Here is a 19,446-nt window from a genome sequence, read left to right as displayed (position 1 = left end):
TGGGTGAGGTACTTCCTTGAGAAAACATATTTTGCTGGTCTGTGATCAGTCTTACACTCGAGTAGGGGTGTGTCTAGCACTGCTTCCCTCCAGAGTGTTGAACTGCTGCCAGCGTCCTCATCCTTCATAGTTCTTACTGATTGTAGTCGTTTCATGGTTACCAACGCCACTTCCTGGATATGTAGGTTGAGTGGTGGTAAATTTAACATGATTTCCATGGCCGCTGTGGGGGTTGATCGCAGCGCACCTGTAACATACAGTCACGCGAGTCTCTGTATTCTATTAAGCGCAGTGGTGGCGGTAGACTTAGAAGTTCTAGTCCACCATACCACCGCACCGTAAGTTAGCATTGGTCGAAACAACGGCGGTGTAGATCCACAGGGCTATCTTGGGAGACAGCCCTCCGGCACTGGCCGAAGGCGACACAAGCTTTATTAACTCTATGGTCTAGGTGGGATTTCCACGTTAGCTTACTGTCTATTCACTTCAAGGCCTTGTGCAATTGTTACGAAACCGAATTTTAAAAAACTGTTATCACAGTCAGAAAGGGCGCTCCTTCAGCTATCTTAATCCGGGTTTTCGTCGGTCAATATCTATCGGCGTCATGCTTAAATCATCCTTAATGTCCATCCCTACACGCAGAAACGCTTAAATACTCTTCCTCTAAACAACTTTCTTATTTGATAGAGAGAAAACTAAAGAAATGTATCTATCTTATTGAAAATTTTCTGCTCTTTCTAGTGGTGTATAACACGCGGCGATCACGAGTACATTTTTGGCCAAAAACTGCTAAATTCACACGTTTTAGCCATTCTTAAACCCTGTTCGGGTCGATAACTTTCTTATATGAGCAGGAGAAAACTCTAGAACCATATCAATCTTATCGGAAATTTTCTGCTCTTTCTAGTGATGTATAACACGCGGCAGTTCTTCAAATTCATAAATCTGGAAGGTATGATTTTTTAAACACAACTAATTTTAATAATCATGAATGTTAATGAAAATTAAACTTTAAGATATCGTATCTCATGAATTAATTGAGATATCGGGATAAAACAAAAAGCATTTTAAAGAATATTTTATAATAATTTAGTGTTATGAAAAGCATTTCTTCAAATCTTCAAATCTGGATGGTATGATTTTTTAAACACAACTAATTTCAATAATCATGACGTTTACGCTGATTAAAACCAAACTTTAAAAAAACGTATCTCAAAAATTAATTGAGATATCGCGATGAAACAAGAAGCATTTTAAAGAATATTTTATACTAGTTTAATGTTATGAAAAGCATTTCTTCAAATCTTCAAATCTGGATGGTATGATTTTTTAAACACAAGTAATTTTAATAATTATAGACGTTAATAAAGAGCAAACTTTATGATATCGTATCTCATGAATTAATAGAGATATCGGGATAAAACAAGAAGCATTTTAAAGAATATTTTATAATAATTTAGTGTTATGAAAAGCATTTCTTCAAATCTTCAAATCTGGATGGTATGATTTTTTAAACACAACTAATTTCAATAATCATGACGTTTACGCTGATTAAAACCAAACTTTAAAAAAACGTATCTCAAAAATTAATTGAGATATCGCGATGAAACAAGAAGCATTTTAAAGAATATTTTATACTAGTTTAGTGTTATGAAAAGCATTTCTTCAAATCTTCAAATCTGGATGGTATGATTTTTTAAACACAAGTAATTTTAATAATTATAGACGTTAATAAAGAGCAAACTTTATGATATCGTATCTCATGAATTAATAGAGATATCGGGATAAAACAAGAAGCATTTTAAAGAATATTTTATAATAATTTAGTGTTATGAAAAGCATTTCTTCAAATCTTCAAATCTGGATGGTATGATTTTTTAAACACAAGTAATTTTAATAATTATAGACGTTAATAAAGAGCAAACTTTAAGATATCGTATCTCATGAATTAATAGAGATATCGGGATAAAACAAGAAGCATTTTAAAGAATATTTTATACTAGTTTAATGTTATGAAAAGCATTTCTTCAAATCTTCAAATCTGGATGGTATGATTTTTTAAACACAAGTAATTTTAATAATTATAGACGTTAATAAAGAGCAAACTTTATGATATCGTATCTCATGAATTAATAGAGATATCGGGATAAAACAAGAAGCATTTTAAAGAATATTTTATAATAATTTAGTGTTATGAAAAGCATTTCTTCAAATCTTCAAATCTGGATGGTATGATTTTTTAAACACAACTAATTTCAATAATCATGACGTTTACGCTGATTAAAACCAAACTTTAAAAAAACGTATCTCAAAAATTAATTGAGATATCGTGATGAAACAAGAAGCATTTTAAAGAATATTTTATACTAGTTTAATGTTATGAAAAGCATTTCTTCAAATCTTCAAATCTGGATGGTATGATTTTTTAAACACAACTAATTTCAATAATCATGACGTTTACGCTGATTAAAACCAAACTATAAAAAAACGTATCTCAAAAATTAATTGAGATATCGCGATGAAACAAGAAGCATTTTAAAGAATATTTTATACTAGTTTAGTGTTATGAAAAGCATTTCTTCAAATCTTCAAATCTGGATGGTATGATTTTTTAAACACAAGTAATTTTAATAATTATAGACGTTAATAAAGAGCAAACTTTAAGATATCGTATCTCATGAATTAATAGAGATATCGGGATAAAACTAGAAGCATTTTAAAGAATATTTTATAATAATTTAGTGTTATGAAAAGCATTTCTTCAAATCTTCAAATCTGGATGGTATGATTTTTTAAACACAACTAATTTCAATAATCATGAAGTTTACGCTGATTAAAACCAAACTTTAAAAAAACGTATCTCAAAAATTAATTGAGATATTGCGATGAAACAAGAAGCATTTTAAAGAATATTTTATACTAGTTTAGTGTTATGAAAAGCATTTCTTCAAATCTTCAAATCTGGATGGTATGATTTTTTAAACACAAGTAATTTTAATAATTATAGACGTTAATAAAGAACAAACTTTAAGATATCGTATCTCATGAATTAATAGAGATATCGGGATAAAACAAGAAGCATTTTAAAGAATATTTTATAATAATTTAGTGTTATGAAAAGCATTTCTTCAAATCTTCAAATCTGGATGGTATGATTTTTTAAACACAACTAATTTCAATAATCATGACGTTTACGCTGATTAAAACCAAACTTTAAAAAAACGTATCTCAAAAATTAATTGAGATATCGCGATGAAACAAGAAGCATTTTAAAGAATATTTTATACTAGTTTAGTGTTATGAAAAGCATTTCTTCAAATCTTCAAATCTGGATGGTATGATTTTTTAAACACAAGTAATTTTAATAATTATAGACGTTAATAAAGAACAAACTTTAAGATATCGTATCTCATGAATTAATAGAGATATCGGGATAAAACAAGAAGCATTTTAAAGAATATTTTATAATAATTTAGTGTTATGAAAAGCATTTCTTCAAATCTTCAAATCTGGATGGTATGATTTTTTAAACACAAGTAATTTTAATAATTATAGACGTTAATAAAGAGCAAACTTTAAGATATCGTATCTCATGAATTAATAGGGATATCGGGATAAAACAAGAAGCATTTTAAAGAATATTTTATAATAATTTAGTGTTATGAAAAGCATTTCTTCAAACCTTAGCAGGCTTATCGGCAGATGAAAACCCGGTTTTAGATAGAGAAAGATTCAAGCTTTCAAGTAGTGCATTTAGTTTTTCGCTATCCCTAATTATAAGGAAGATATCAGTTAAGAAAGAAAGTAGATAGAAAGTAGATAGGAAATTACGGGTAAAAGTTTGTTGCTGGGAGGATTGATCTTAATAGATAGTATATTAAGATATAGTTATAGTTTGCACAACATTGTTATTCGAATATCAATCATCAGTCATGAACGTTTGATATTTATTAAACTGTAGATGGGATTCTTGAACAATCGACACTTCGTTGCAGAGCTGTACCTAATTTTCCAACCGGAACAACATCGTACAATCGCTCAAATTATAGACCATTTCGCTCAGAATTCAAAAGCTTAACTAATCCTGGTAGTGCTAAAGTCCTCTTATGGCTTTTGCTCTTGTATCAGTAACAATACGAGATCTATTCACCAAAATGATTACGCGTAACATAAATCTCTCTGGGTATGAATGGATCTACTCGATTGTAACTAAATTAAAGTTGATGTAATTTAATGGGTTCCCTTTATTTAGGTTAACATTTACTAAATAAGTGTTTATGAGATACTTAAAAAATATAAATTAAGTTATTTGCTCTTTTCAGATTAGTTGGGATGCAGTCTCTATAACGGTTCAATCGGTTACTCCGAGCACGGCAACATGAAAGAGGAGGAGTACGCGGTAAGTTAATTTACTTGGAAAACGGTTTGTTGTTTGTCTAACATAAAACTAATTCGCGATTGAAGACTTAATAAAATAACGAAGCTATATAGGAAACACATTTAATAGCATAATTAATCGTATTTATAAAACGAAGTATCGGTCTAAATACGTTTGATCGTTAAAAGTTAGCGGACACATTAATCTTGATAGGCAATGAAAAATAAACGTAATAAATGTCGGTTATTAGAAGTCGACCAACAATTTCCTGAATGAAGCCCGCTAGTGTAGGCGGATCGTCAGCTTTATTTACGAGCGGCACATAATGAATAATAATGGGGCGTCGGCTGCCGTCGCCCCCTCCAGATCGACGACGGTGGCCGTTGCTGTTTTATATAAACTCTGCGAGTCGATAAGTGCCCCTTCGCCTGGAAAATATGTACGTCGCCCAGACATGTTACCTACGGGCTTATCGGTCGGGCGGCAAAAATTCTTTCCCTATCCGCTCGCCTGCCCCTTTTTTACCATACGGAGCGTGCATAAATCTGAGCGAAATTTCACGCGACCTGCTTACTCTCCATCAGAAGACTCACTTTTAAATCACTATCTATAATCTCACAACAAACATTAAGATTGAATCATTAGTCATTCCCAATTAAATAGGATTTTGATTATAACAAGAAAAACCTTAAGCTTACTCCGATTCGAAATCTCTTTCGAATTCTTCTAAAATGCCTATTAGTTAGTACTCTGTCTGGAGAGATATTTTAAGACGAAGGGGTTGGAGGTAAACGTCGAGAAGACAAAGATCGTGAAGTTCTGTAAAGAGGGGAGAAGGATACCTGGGATATGGGTTCTCGGAGAGTAATAAGGTCAGGTCGCACGTGAGGGCAATAGCAAAAAGAGCGAACGGGGTGAAGGGACAGGTTTGGGGATGGGGGAGAGAACTTTTGGGCGGGATGTTGGAAAAGAAAACGTTATGTTTGAGAGCATGGTGAGGAGCGCAATGATGTACAGCGCAGAAGTATGGGAATGGAGAGAACAAGGATTGCTGGAAGATGTACAAACAAAATATTGGAGTTGGATACTAGTGTTGGCGAGGGAGACTCCAAAGTATGTAGTGAGGGAGGAGGTTAAGGTTGATGCAGTAAAGGAGTTTAATATATGGGCAAGCAAATACGTTGGGATATCATAGCAGAGTGGGATATTCACTAACTGGGACCGACAACAGAAGAGTGGAGAGAGGTAAAATGTGGAGATAACTGAGGGATAGGGACAGGGACATACAGAGGCAGGAAAGTAGGTCACAGATACGGGAAGGGAGATATAATATAAGGTATGGGGAAATAGTGACGGAGGAACTGCCAAAGTATCTGTGGCAATGAGGAGAGATGGGGAGGTGAGGGGGGAAGGTGAGGAGAGGTAGTGTAGGCTGTGTGTGGTGTAGGCTGAAATACATGCTGAGAGGGAGCTGAGGGAGGTAGTGATGGACAGGAAGCAGATTTTGGGAGAGGGGGGTGACGCCAAAAGATTAATGAGGGAGGTGATTGGATTTGGTGTATATGTTACGGTTAGAGTAATATGTGCAGTTAGTATTAATAATTACCGGTTAGTATTAATAATAAGTACAACAATTAGTCAATATCCCACTTTCATTGCTACATTGCTCTGAGTCAGTAGCAATATCTTCACTTTGATGTTCAGGATTATTATCATATTGCTGTTTTAAAATTAACTCAACATCTTCTTCACGTGTTATTTTTGACAATGTATCAAAAGCTGGCATGAATGTTTTCAAACCCACTTTAGCTTTACAACCAAACATAGCTTCATAAGGACTTTGGTTTATTCCGGAGTGGTGGGCTCTGTTCTTCATGAACTGTATAAATTTTAATCCTTCCGACCATTTTGTAGTTTCGTTTGTCTCCAACCATGTAGATAACATCTTCTCAATATCCTGGTTAGCTCTTTCAATAGAACCTTGTGATTGACTGTGCGACTCCAAAGTATGTAGTGAGGGAGGAGGTTAAGGTTGATGCAGTAATGGTGGAGGCTGGGGAAAAGTGCTGGAGGGAAATCAAGGAGAGGAGTTTAATATATGGGCAAGAAAATACGTTGGGATATCATAGCAGAGTGGGATATTCACTAACTGGGACCGACAACAGAATAGTGGAGAGAGGTAAAATGTGGAGATAACTGAGGGATAGGGACAGGGACATACAGAGGCAGGAAAGTAGGTCACAGATACGGGAAGGGAGATATAATATAAGGTATGGGGAAATAGTGACGGAGGAACTGCCAAAGTATCTGTGGCAATGAGGAGAGATGGGGTGGTGAGGGAGGAAGGTGAGGAGAGGTGGTGTAGGCTGTGTGTGGTGTAGGCTGAAATACATGCTGAGAGGGAGCTGAGGGAGATGGTGATGGACAGGAAGCAGATTTTGGGAGAGGGGGGTGACGCCAAAAGATTAATGAGGGAGGTGATTGGATTTGGTGTATATGTTACGGTTAGAGTAATAAATGCAGTTAGTATTAATAATTACCGGTTAGTATTAATAATAAGTACAACAATTAGGCAATGTGATAAATCTCCATATATTAATCAGTTTTACCGGATATTATTAATATTTTCTCAACGTGGTTGGTTAAAGTGATAAAACACTATAGTTTTGTATATCAAACATGTTTTTATTAAAAAAACTTATTAAAGAATAAATTCTTATTAAAAAAACTCAATGCTGAAGTACTTTATAAAGTTAAACCAAGTCTTTAAAGATAAGTTAATTCTCATATAATTTATAATTATTTATTATTGCATGATCGAGTTTTATGACATTTTGAATTACAAAGAATATGTAATTTTATTCAACAGTGCAATTGCAATGTTGGAAACCTTGTCCACCCAAATTTGAACCCTTACGAGCACACTCTCTAAGAGTAATGTCAGTTTCTGGTACTTCGTTAATCGAAATAAATTTTTTTTTACAGATAGTAAATTCATTCCTTGAATACAGTTGATTTAAAGTACCGTATTTTGTACCTAGCTTATAAAAACTGTCCTTTTCAACAGAAATAATAACAGCTATTATATTTCGGCTATCTGCTTTGGCTCGATCAATTTCTGGTACCTATTTCGGCAACTGGAAATTTTGGATTAGAACGTTTCAATATTTTGTCAGCTTGCTTCTCTAAGGACTGTTTAGCGAAATTTTGTTGTCGTATTACCAACAAATTGTGGGTCTTTACTTTGGCTTACAATGAGAGAATTTTGTTTATTTAAAGTGAGACCTGCAAATCTCTGAATGTACGGTCAGTACTTTCATTGCTACATTGCTCTGAATCAGTAGCAACATCTTCACTTTGATGTTCAGGATGATTATCATATTGCTGTTTTAAAATTAACTCAACATCTTCTTCACGTGTTATTTTTGACAATGTATCAAAAGCTGGCAAGAATGTTTTCAAACCCACTTTAGCTTTACAACCAAACATAGCTTCATAAGGACTTTGGTTTATTCCGGAGTGGTGGGCTCTGTTCTTCATGAACTGTATAAATTTTAATCCTTCCGACCATTTTGTAGTTTTGTGTGTCTCTAACCATGTAGATAACATCTTCTCAATATCCTGGTTAGCTCTTTCAATAGAACCTTGTGATTGACTGTGCCGCGGCTTTCCGTGCACAATTTTTGGTTCATTCCACATGTGACACAACTCTTCAATTACCTTATTTGCGAATTCTCGCCCATTATCAGTATGTAATATACAAGGAGCTCCAAATATTGTGAACACATCTAACAAGTGGTAAGCAACTTCTTCGGCGCGCTTGGTTTTTAGTGCTCTAAGCTGTAAAAATTTTGTCAGGTGGTCTTGATATACCATAATGAACTTAAACTCGCCATCTGCTTGAGATTGCATGTCGATGAGGTCAACTTGGCATCTCGAATTAAATTAACAACTAACCCTTTTTTTTGGATACTCATTTTTTTTGACACGGTTCACACATATTTAAATAAACGTTTAATAAATTTAATTAATAGTTTTCAATTAATCACAGTAACCGTAAATATTGTAAATTATAAACAATAAACGCTTATTTTCATACTAATAACTAGAATTCTTTCACTATCATTAGAGCTAACGCTAATCCTAAAAGAAGTCCCTAGAAATATTCGGGTTCATTTCACGAATGTGTGAAATTGCGGACTAATTGCGGATAATTGAATCGATTTGTGGATCTGAAAAAATTGCATTTTCGGATTGCAGATTGAGCACATAGTAAATTAAGTACCGAATGTTTCTAGTCTTAGGTTACGGTTAGTTCTAGTTTTAGTTCAAAAAATATGTTGGCTTTATTTTGAAGTAAAAATGACTGGAATATAAAATGGCTACGAATAAAAACTATCGACATTTGGTTATTAAATATATCGCAGGTGTTAATTTTGCAAAGTAAATTTAATTTTAACCGAGCTCTACTCTATTAAAACACAAATCTAATTTATACATCAACGATAACCATATTTGTTAAACATAAAACAATGAAATTAATTAATTAACTCACTTAATATAGTAGTTTAATTATATATAGAATATCTCGAAACTGTTACATTTAACGTGGAAATTTGAAATGATTCAAATGAAATATTCATTTTTGTTTTCTTTTCACCTGGGTAATTCAATTAAACAAATTTTGCACTTAAAGGTGAAATATGTTTATTATCACTCTACCGGTTTCGCTCCTTTCGGAGCATCTTCAGGAGTTCCTAAAGTTATTAATTTTACAACACTTCAACTACGTCAATTTTTTGAACAACTAAACATGTATGTGACATTTTATTGAATTAATTCACTATTAAAATGTTAATCTCTAAACATGTGCTATCATACATCACTTTTTATTATATTTTAGGTTATGTTGAAACTGTCAATGGTATATTTTCTATTTTAATGTTGGTAATCTGTCAAATGTGATTGTCGTGTATTGAATTCTTGTTTTGAATAGGTTGATTTTCAACAGGTTAAAATGAGGTATTACAACATAAACATATCAACTCCCTACATCAAACACACTGAAAAATATAATGGTACAGAGAGAGCAGCTATTTTTAGAGTTCGGGAGGTTTTCGTGGAGCTGTGTATGGTTGTTTGAGATAGGTATATAGTGGTCTTCTTGTAGGTATAATTTGTTCGTTTAGGCATGTTACATCAGGGCAGTTGTTGAGGAATTTATTAATTTCATAGTTTTCCATTATTTCTAAATAGTAACTTTTATTGATATGATGAAGGATTCTGGAATTTTTATCTTCCTTAAATTCATGTTTTGAATTAAATGTTAAGTGATTTCCGAAGTTGGAGTTATTTTTGTGTTTATGTTCTCTTATTCTTTTTCTAAGGCTTCTGCCTGTTTCTCCAATGTACGCTGCTTTACAAGTGTCGCACTCTAGTATGTACACACCATTGTCGTCCAGTTTATTTATTTTGTCCTTATTGTTTATAAGTATTCTTTCTAATGTTTTATTTGGTTTGAAATTAAGATTTATATTATATTGTTTTAAACTCTGTTTTATTTTATTGGATATGTTGCCTTGGAATGTTATAGCTCTATAATAAATACTTTGATCTTCATTGTGTTGATTCTTTAGAGTGGTACAATTAATCATTTTTTGTTTTTTCTGTTGTTTGTTTATAATATTATTTATTATGTAAGTTGGGAAGTTATTATTTTTCGCAACTTGGTAGATTGTATTTATTTCGGTGGTAAGGTTTTATGTGTTCATTTTTGAATTGTATGCTCTATGTATGTGTGATCTAAAAGCAGCTAGTTTATGTGCGTTACAGTGATATGAGTCGTAGGGTATGACTGCATCTGTCTGTGTTGGTTTTCTGTATGTGTTAAATATAAAACCGTTATCCTGTGTTCTTTTTATGTTTATGTCTACTATTCGTGCAAAAAGTCAAGGCCCCTCACTTTAGAGATCGATATCTTCGCAACCGCTCCATAAAAAAAATTGCAACAAAGTTTGTTGTAATCACTGAACATTTCTACGTAACTTATGTTAATCTGAAAATTTTCGGCTCCACGGCTTTCTTGTTACCGCGAGTTAAATGAAAAATGTACCCTATTTCTTACGGAATTGGCAACTTTATCAACTTTGCGATTTTTTTTCTCGAAAACTATCGTAGGAAAAAATTTTAATTTTGAACAGGTGGTAGTCTGATGTGTTCTCAATGAGTGGCATGTTTTATTTTTTCGATATTTCATACATTTTCGCGGAAAATCGCGGTTTAGTAAGACGCCGTTATGTCGAAAACGGTTGGGTGGATTTCTTCGCGGATTTGACCAAAATATGTCAAATAATGTTGGTTGTCGGATTCCGTTATCAGTTTTTCAAAATTCAAAATAATGGAATTACAAATTAAAAAGAAACAGAAATAAGCTCTGCGGGGTGACGAGGGTTCCGGCCAATCGGAGCAGATGGTGCGTCCTAGACAGGACGTCGCGCCTTATTTCTTTATGTAGGCAAGATAAAGGCGCGACGTACTGTCTGGGACGCACCATCTGTTCCGATTGGACGGAACCTTCCTCTCCCCGCATAGCTGATTTCTGTTTCTCTTTAATTTGTAATTCCATTAAATCGCTCTTAAAAAATTAGGGAGCCTTATTTTTGAAAAACTGATAACGGAATCCGAAAATCCGCATTATTTGACATATTTTGGTAAAAACCGCGTTGAAATTCGCCAGGTCGTTTTCGAAATAACCGTATCCTACTAAACCGCGATTTTCCGCGAAACTATATGGAATATCGAAAAAATAAAATATGCCCCACATTAAGAACACATCGGTTTACCACCAGTTCAAATTTGAAATTTTTTCGTCAAATAGTTTTGGAGAGAAAAATCGCAAAGTAGACAAAGTTGTTGGCACTCTCAAAAATAGGGTACTTTTTTTCACTTAACTCGCGATAAAAGTAAAACCGCGGACCCGAAAATTTCCAAATTAACATGTGATACGCAGAAATGTTCACTGATTACAATAAACTTTACAGCAATTTTTTCCATCGAGTGGTTACGAAGATATTGATTTCTAAAGTGAGGGGCCTTGACTTTTTGCACGGATAGTAGGTAGTTTATTTCGTTATTTTTCTCTTGTTCTATCGTAAATTGTATCTTGCTGTGTATTGAGTTAATATATTTATGAATCCTGTTTATAGTGTTGTTGTCTTTAGTATTAACAATGACTAGCATGTCATCTTCATACCTTTTCCAAAATTTTATGTTTTCAAAATATGGATTATTATCTTTATTAATTATAAGTTTAGTTTCCATCTCATTTAGAAATATGTCAGAGATGCCAAACTGCTCAAAGGAGACCCCATTGGTAAACCCTCTTCGTATGAATATATATTATTATTGAATTTGCAGAAATTTTGTTGTAAACTGATCTCGAATATGTTGAAAATGTTATTACGATCATTTAGGTCTGTTATGTTATGTGATAGAATGTCTTAATAATAGAAAGTGTTGTAAAATTAATAACTTTAGGAATTCCTGAAGATGCTCCGAAAGAAGCGAAACCGGTAGAGTGATAATAAACACATTTCACCTTTAAGTGCAAAATTTGTTTAATTCAAATGAAAGTTGTTCTTTCTGAATGATTTTCATATGACCTTGTAAAAATATCGTGATTTTATTTCGACTTTCGTAGAGAATAACTTTCAACTTGTACATTCAACTGGAAATTTCATTAAAATTATTTCACATAGCTCGTTAAAATCGTAACTTTTCATAAAAGCTTCCACCTAACTAACCAAGCAGCGAAATAAAAGATAAAGTTACACGTACAATTATATTACAAAGAGAGAAAAATAATTAAAATTTTATAAGGATTACTTTGTTATTATTCAAAATTATTTATTTAATCAATAAATATAATAAATATTGGTTTAATCACAATTTTTAACTAAATGGGGTTGATTTTTCATCGTCCGCGCAATATTGCACAGACTTAATGAATTTTAAATTGACCCCGTTTAGATTCCGATGGCTCGCCGAATTGCAGTGGCATGCCGCACATATAACCGCACCTTCGCTGAATTTATCTCCGAATTGGTAAGAGGGGAATTTTTCCATTATTGATTCCCAAATACCTGATGTTAGTCCATTTGAAGAAAATCCACCCACATCCATAAAAGCGACTATTGATTATTGCTCAGGAAGCTCTATTCAAACCAACACTAATCCATTTGAATCGCATACACCTTTCTATAACTTACATAGGAGGTTACTTATTGTCAGGAGACGTTTGGAATTCGGAAGCGATCGTAAATTTTAGAGTTTAGGAAAACCCAGAGATGGAAATTTTTATGGATCTACGTCTTATCTAAAACTGTTCATCTAAAACATTTATTATTGATTTAGTATGCTGTATAATATTATGTTTTATATAGTTTTGAATTTTATTCTCTATATACTCGATGTAATAATAACAGATCATTTATCAAAGTAGTCCAGGTGGTGTAACAGACATATTGCTCGTTTCATCTTTGTCCAGAACATGATTCCCATGATTTATTATTTAATCTTCTGGTTAGTTCAAAACTAAGTACTTCATTTCAAGTTTAAATTGATAAAATCTGGGAACAATAAGTCAACAATACGATTGACCAAAACTATTTGTATGATCCATTTCATAATAATTTTTAATTTGGAATAATCTATCCCATTTTATTTAATTTAAGGTTAAAATAAAGACATTACTTTTACATTAACTTTGATGACTGAATCTGAAGTACAAATTTTGAATAAAGTTCTATTCTAGAATGGTGATTTGTCTTACCTTACAGTTATAAATTTATACCGCCCAACTTAGTGCTCATTGCAGCCATATTTCAAAAGATATACAGAAAATATGTTGCGAAAGTTACGTTTTGTCACTTCCATAAATTTTCACCTTTAAGGTTACGACTTCATCTTACGACTTTCATATCAAAATTAAAAAAAATATAAATTATGAAACGTATTATTACAAATTATTTACATCCCATATAAAATAAATATACAGGGTGATTCACATAAGAACCGACACAGAGCAGGGACATGTAGAGGACAATAAATTAAGATGATTTAACGCAATTTATCTCTATACTAAGTTGTACCCCTGAGGAGTTATAGGCCTTCAAAGTTGGGTCTTAAATTTTTAAATTATTGAATATCTTCGTAATACATTAAGCTAGAAAAACCAAATTTGGTACTTATACCTAACGGTTCAGATACGTGGAGTCGGAGATCGTACGAGAAGACTCCGGCTCCAGCTCCTTCCCGTCTCTTTGAACCATCAGTGTAGATTTTAAGGCTGTTTTTTACCTCTACTTCTGTGGAGCTTGGGTGGGTGAGATATTTCTTCGTAAAAATGTGTTGTAGGGGTGTAAAGTCCGTTACACACTCCAGAATTGGTGAGTAATCCACCATTTCATTCCAGAGATTGGCATTTTTACTATTTCTCTCACCCATTAGAATTCCTGCTGCTCGCAGTCGAGTCATGGTCACCAATGCCACCTCTTGGATGAACAAATGAAGTGGCGTTAGGTTTAACATGTTTTCCATGGCTGCAGTGGGAGTCTCTGTACTTTATTAAGTGCAGTAGTGGATGTAGACTGTAGGGTCTTTGACCACCATACTACTGCACCATAAGTAAGCATAGGTCGGATTACAGCCGTGTAAATCCAGACGGCATTTCTGGGTGACAAACCCCATGTCTTACCTATAGCCCTCCGGCATTGACCGAATGCAACGTACGCTTTTTTTACTCTATTATCTAGGTGGGCTCTCCATGTCATTTTATTGTCAAGTGTGATGCCCAGATATTTAACTTCTTTTGACAATACCAATGGAGTATCAGCAAGGGATGGCATTCTGGGATTGCCAACCTTCCTCATTCGTGTGAAAAGAATCAACTCTGTCTTCTTAGGATTCACAGAGAGTCTTTGTTCGTCACACCAAGTCTCTATCAGTTTGAGAGCTACTTGCATCCTGTCAAACAGCACGTTTATATACTTGCCTTTGACGAGAATGGTTAAATCATCTGCGTAACCAACTGTGATAAAGTTGGCTTCGGCGAGGCGGTTCAAGAGGCTATCCAGGGTGAGGTTCCACAAAAGTGGGGATAGTACACCCCCTTGTGGACAGCCTCGAGTAACTCCTCCTTGAAGACTGACATCGCCAGCCCTAAGCTTAACTATCCTATGTTTAAGAGTGTTCTCAATCCAACCACAAAGAGTCGGTGGAACATTATGCTTTATCAAGGCATCGTTAATACCAGAGAAAGTTGTTTTATCAAAAGCTCCCTCTATATCTACGAAAACCCCCAGGGCGGACTCCTTTAGGTCCAGCGCCCCACCAACAAAGCTGGTCACTGAGTGAAGAGCCGTTAGTGTGGACTTGCCCTGAGTGTAAGCGTGTTGATTAGGATTTACTGGTTTAGTTGGAAGACAGAAATCTCTAATATAGCGATCACACAGTCTCTCCAGAGTTTTCAAAAGAAAGGAGGAGAGACTGATTGGTCTAAACGATTTCGGTGTGAAATAATCAAGCTTACCCGGTTTTGGTATGAAGTTCACTGTGACCTCACGCCATCGACTGGGTATATAGCGTAGCGCCAGGCATGCTTGGAAGATTTCCACCAGGTGAGGTACTAAATCCTCCAGACCCCATTGTAAAAGGGCTGGTATAATACCATCTGGTCCTGGTGTCTTGAACGGCGAGAAACTGTTGATGGCCCACCGTATTTTATCCTCCCTGCAGATCTCTTTGGCTGAAATCCAATCATCTGCAGTAGGTTCATGGTTGGTGTCCTGTTGTATTTGTACGGAACTTCCGGAACCTGAAAAATGCACCTCCATTAATAAATGAAGACTCTCCAAAAGGTTGTCGGTATAAGAACCGTCAGCCTTTTTTAGTAAGCCAATTCGTCGTTCAGGATCTGAAGCCAGAACCCGATTTAACCGAGAAACTTCGCTGCATGAGGAAACTTCCTCACAAAATTTCCTCCACGTTTCTCGTTTTCTGTGACGAACGCTTTTTTTGAACTCCGCTAATTTTCCTTTATAAAGTTTCCAGTCGGAGTCTAATTTTGAGATTTTAGCTCTATTAAAGGCTGTCCTTGCCTCCTTTTTGAGTTTGCTTTTTGAGATGGCATCAGGAACACACTTCTGAGCTGTATCCTTGCCTTCGGAAATTCCTTAGGCTGGTTGATGTAGCCGGAGATAGTGTAGGAGGATGTACAAGGGGCCCGTTGGGGCCTAGGTGCTGTGTGCGTAGCACATTAATCAACCCTTTGAAATGCCATAATCGGCCTCAATTTGCTACCAATTAATAGCTTCAGTACACTCATAACGTATACCAAATTTGGTTTTTCTAGCTTAATGTATTACGAAGATATTCAATGATTTAAAAATTTAAGACCCAACTTTGAAGGCCTATAACTCCTCAGGGGTACAACTTAGTATAGAGATAAATTGCGTTAAATCATCTTAATTTATTGTCCTCTACATGTCTCTGCTCTGTGTCGGTTCTTATGTGAATCACCCTGTATTACAATTGTTATAATTGATAGAGAGAAGGTGTTGCTGATTTAGCTTAATTGATATGTGAAATCATAACACGTGCATCCTTGCTGAAATGCTAATCCAATGTTAGTGCGGAATAGCCCAGATTGAGCAAACACTTACGTTGCAATTCACTACATATACGTTCATTAGCCGATAGTAATAGTTGTCGATATCAGAAAAATCTTCGTTAACTTCGTATCGAAGAGTGTTGTAAATTTATTTAAAACTTTCAATAATAATAATGTTGTCCTTCATGAAAGTATTGTATTAAAGATTTAATGTTAATAGCTTGTATCCTAGACGACCTCAAATCTGGGTTATGAGGGTCGATGAATAGTCCTCGAAATGCCGGCATTAATCTCAACGGTAGTAAAAAGTTCGTTGGGTCCATGTCTTGATTGACTCGAAGAAGGTTTTTATGAGACAAGCTAACGCAGCAGTGTCTGCGTGGACCAGACAAATCTTTTGCGATTTTAACTACTCGGTCACCGATTTGTATGACCCTCGTAATAAAATTTACCCAATAAAATATCTGCACTTCTAGCAAAATTTAACAGTTATTGAAACATTAATTTTATTACTTTTTCAATTTCATACCCGCTTATTCGTATCTACTTTTTATAAGTTATTTGAGAATAATTAGTTGGTTGTTAATAGAGACATAAAACACTCGGGTAAAATAGTAACATGGCGTGATAATTTTATCACCAATCATCAACAACATAAATGCAAGTCTTATCTCTACGTTACACCAACCATTTTCGTGATAGAGGTCAATGTTAATGGTTGTTATTTCAAGTTCTGCCAAGCGGTAAATTAAACCTTCAAGGTTACAGTAATAAAGTGACCAGTTAAACTAATTTCAAAACGAACTTCTACCGATGCGATGCGAGAGATAATAGCTTCGTCAGTCGAGGTTAAGTTTGTTATACAATTTATAAAGCCAATTTCTTACCAGTATAAATTTAGATTATTAGTTACTTTAAGTTTCTAGATCGAAAACGAAAATTCTCTGGTTCAGGCAGATATTTGCGGACCAAATTGACTCAAAATTAATAGAGAATATTTTATTAATATAAAAAATTTAAGGTCAAACGCGATACATGGTCATATTGCCATGTTATACTTCCAATACCGTTAAAATATTCGCACAACAAGTCTCTGTTCTTCTGGAACCTTCTTGCCGCATTGTTGCTTCCAACCCATCCTATATTTTGCAGTGACATTGGTTCAGCTCGCCACTGACCATTCATAATTTCCCCTGACTCTGACTGAATAATATCACCATATTCTGGAGGACAGTACCTTTCGCTTTGCTGTTCAATACGAACGAAGTTATGGAAAATTTAATGAATTTCGTTGTTTTAAGTAGGTAGTGGTAACACTTCGGAATCGGAGCATGTTATAGAAAAATTTTAGATCAAAAGTTGTTGCAAATTTTATTCTTAACAATACTGCTCTCTTGCATTTTTGCTCTCAGATGCGTCAATATCGAGAAAAATACAAAAATATGAAAATTTACTAAATTTCCTTGTTTTACTATTAGCTAATGGTAACATTCGGGAATCGAAGCATATTACAAAAAAACTTTTGCAGCAAAAGTTGTAGCAAATTTTATTCTTAACAATATTGCTCTCTTGCATTTTTGCTCTCAGATGCGTCAATATCGAGAAAAATACGAAAATATGAAAATTTACTACATTTTCTTGTTTTACTATTAGCTAATGGTAACATTCGGGAATCGAAGCATGTTACAAAAAAACTTTTGGAGCAAAAGTTGTTGCAAATTTTATTCTTAACAATATTGCTCTCTTGCATTTTTGCTCTCAGATGCGTCAATATCGAGAAAAATACAAAAATATGAAAATTTACTAAATTTCCTTGTTTCACTATTAGCTAATGGTAATATTCGGGAATCGAAGCATGTTACAAAAAAACTTTTGGAGCAAAAGTTGTTGCAAATTTTATTCTTAACAATATTGCTCTCTTGCATTTTTGCTCTTAGATGCGTCAATATCAAGAAAAATACAAAAATATGAAAATTTACTAAATTTCCTTGTTTTACTATTAGCTAATGGTAACATTCGGGAATCGAAGCATATTACAAAAAAACTTTTGGAGCAAAAGTTGTAGCAAATTTTATTCTTAACAATATTGCTCTCTTGCATTTTTGCTCTCAGATGCGTCAATATCGAGAAAAATACAAAAATATGAAAATTTACTAAATTTCCTTGTTTTACTATTAGCTAATGGTAACATTCTGGAATCGAAGCATATTACAAAAGAAACTTTTGGAGCAAAAGTTGTAGCAAATATTATTGTTAACAATATTGGTCTCTTTCATTTTTGCTCTTAAATGCGTCAATATCGAGAAAAATACGGAAATATGAAAATTTACTAAATTTTCTTGTTTTACTATTAGCTAATGGTAACATTCGGGAATCGAAGCATATTACAAAAAAACTTTTGGAGCAAAAGTTGTAGCAAATTTTATTCTTAACAATATTGCTCTCTTGCATTTTTGCTCTCAGATGCGTCAATATCGAGAAAAATACAAAAATATGAAAATTTACTAAATTTCCTTGTTTTACTATTAGCTAATGGTAACATTCGGGAATCGAAGCATATTACAAAAAAACTTTTGGAGCAAAAGTCTTCTGCCAAAACGCCGTCGTCTTTAATTTCTTAATCTTTGTGCGATTAATAGAGCTACATTCAAGCACATTACTCAAGCAAACATTATAGCTACAGCTAAAGCAAACGCTTATGACTATGACTAAAACTAAAACAGTTTGCATGAACCCACCTTAAGTTACATGTATCAAAGGAGTTATATAATTTTTACGTTTAAGTTCCAGGAAATAAATAACGAACGAAAAGCTCAATGTGTGCAAATTTTCCCTAAGGGTGTTTATCCATGGGATGATCAGAGAGTATATACATATATCTCATGATTCCAGTGTACCGAAAAAATTAAACTGTATAGAGAATGTTTATGTGCCAGTAATTAAATGTAAACAGTGAATGGAACGGCGTTGAGTATTTCGTCATCAGACTGATTGCGAAAAACAGTTTTTATTTGCTTCAGATTTACGAACGGACGGTTTCTACTTTCAGAATCCAAACAGTACACTAAAAAGCAATGCTCGGAACAGAGTTGAGCGACGTTTTCCAGTTCTTTATCGTTATATTTTCGCCGAGTTCTTGAAAAGCTTATTCAAAAATTATTACATTACACAAATTAGTTTATTAAACTTATTAATTAATGCAATTTCAAATTATCTCTTTCTTAAAAAAACTATAAGCGCATTCATTATCACTGTCTGTATAATGTGATTAATTATTATATAAAATCTGTAATCGTGAAAAAACTGTGTAATCTAATTTTCGTTTCAACCGGTAACTTTTTCTACAACCACCTAATGCAATTGCCCTTCGAAATTAAACGTCCCGCTACGGCAACGGGCG

General features: G+C 34.1%; 1 protein-coding gene across 2 annotated transcripts in view; it reads left to right on the top strand.

Annotated features, from left to right (window-relative positions):
• Positions 1 to 19,446, top strand: part of LOC111419407 (dopamine receptor 1-like) — a 160,036-nt gene that overhangs the window by 18,225 nt on the left and 122,365 nt on the right. For both annotated transcript variants that reach the window (XM_071201555.1, XM_071201554.1), the window contains exon 3: positions 4,323 to 4,399. In XM_071201555.1, coding sequence (XP_071057656.1) covers positions 4,379 to 4,399 — 21 coding nt within the window. In that variant the 5' untranslated portion in view covers positions 4,323 to 4,378. The remainder of the gene's footprint in view (positions 1 to 4,322; positions 4,400 to 19,446) is intronic.

Source organism: Onthophagus taurus, chromosome 2 (assembly GCF_036711975.1).
Source record: "Onthophagus taurus isolate NC chromosome 2, IU_Otau_3.0, whole genome shotgun sequence".
In the NCBI taxonomy this organism is placed as follows: Eukaryota; Metazoa; Arthropoda; class Insecta; order Coleoptera; family Scarabaeidae; genus Onthophagus; species Onthophagus taurus.
The sequence above is the reverse complement of the archived record's forward strand: the minus strand, read 5'-3'. Positions and strand labels throughout refer to the sequence as shown.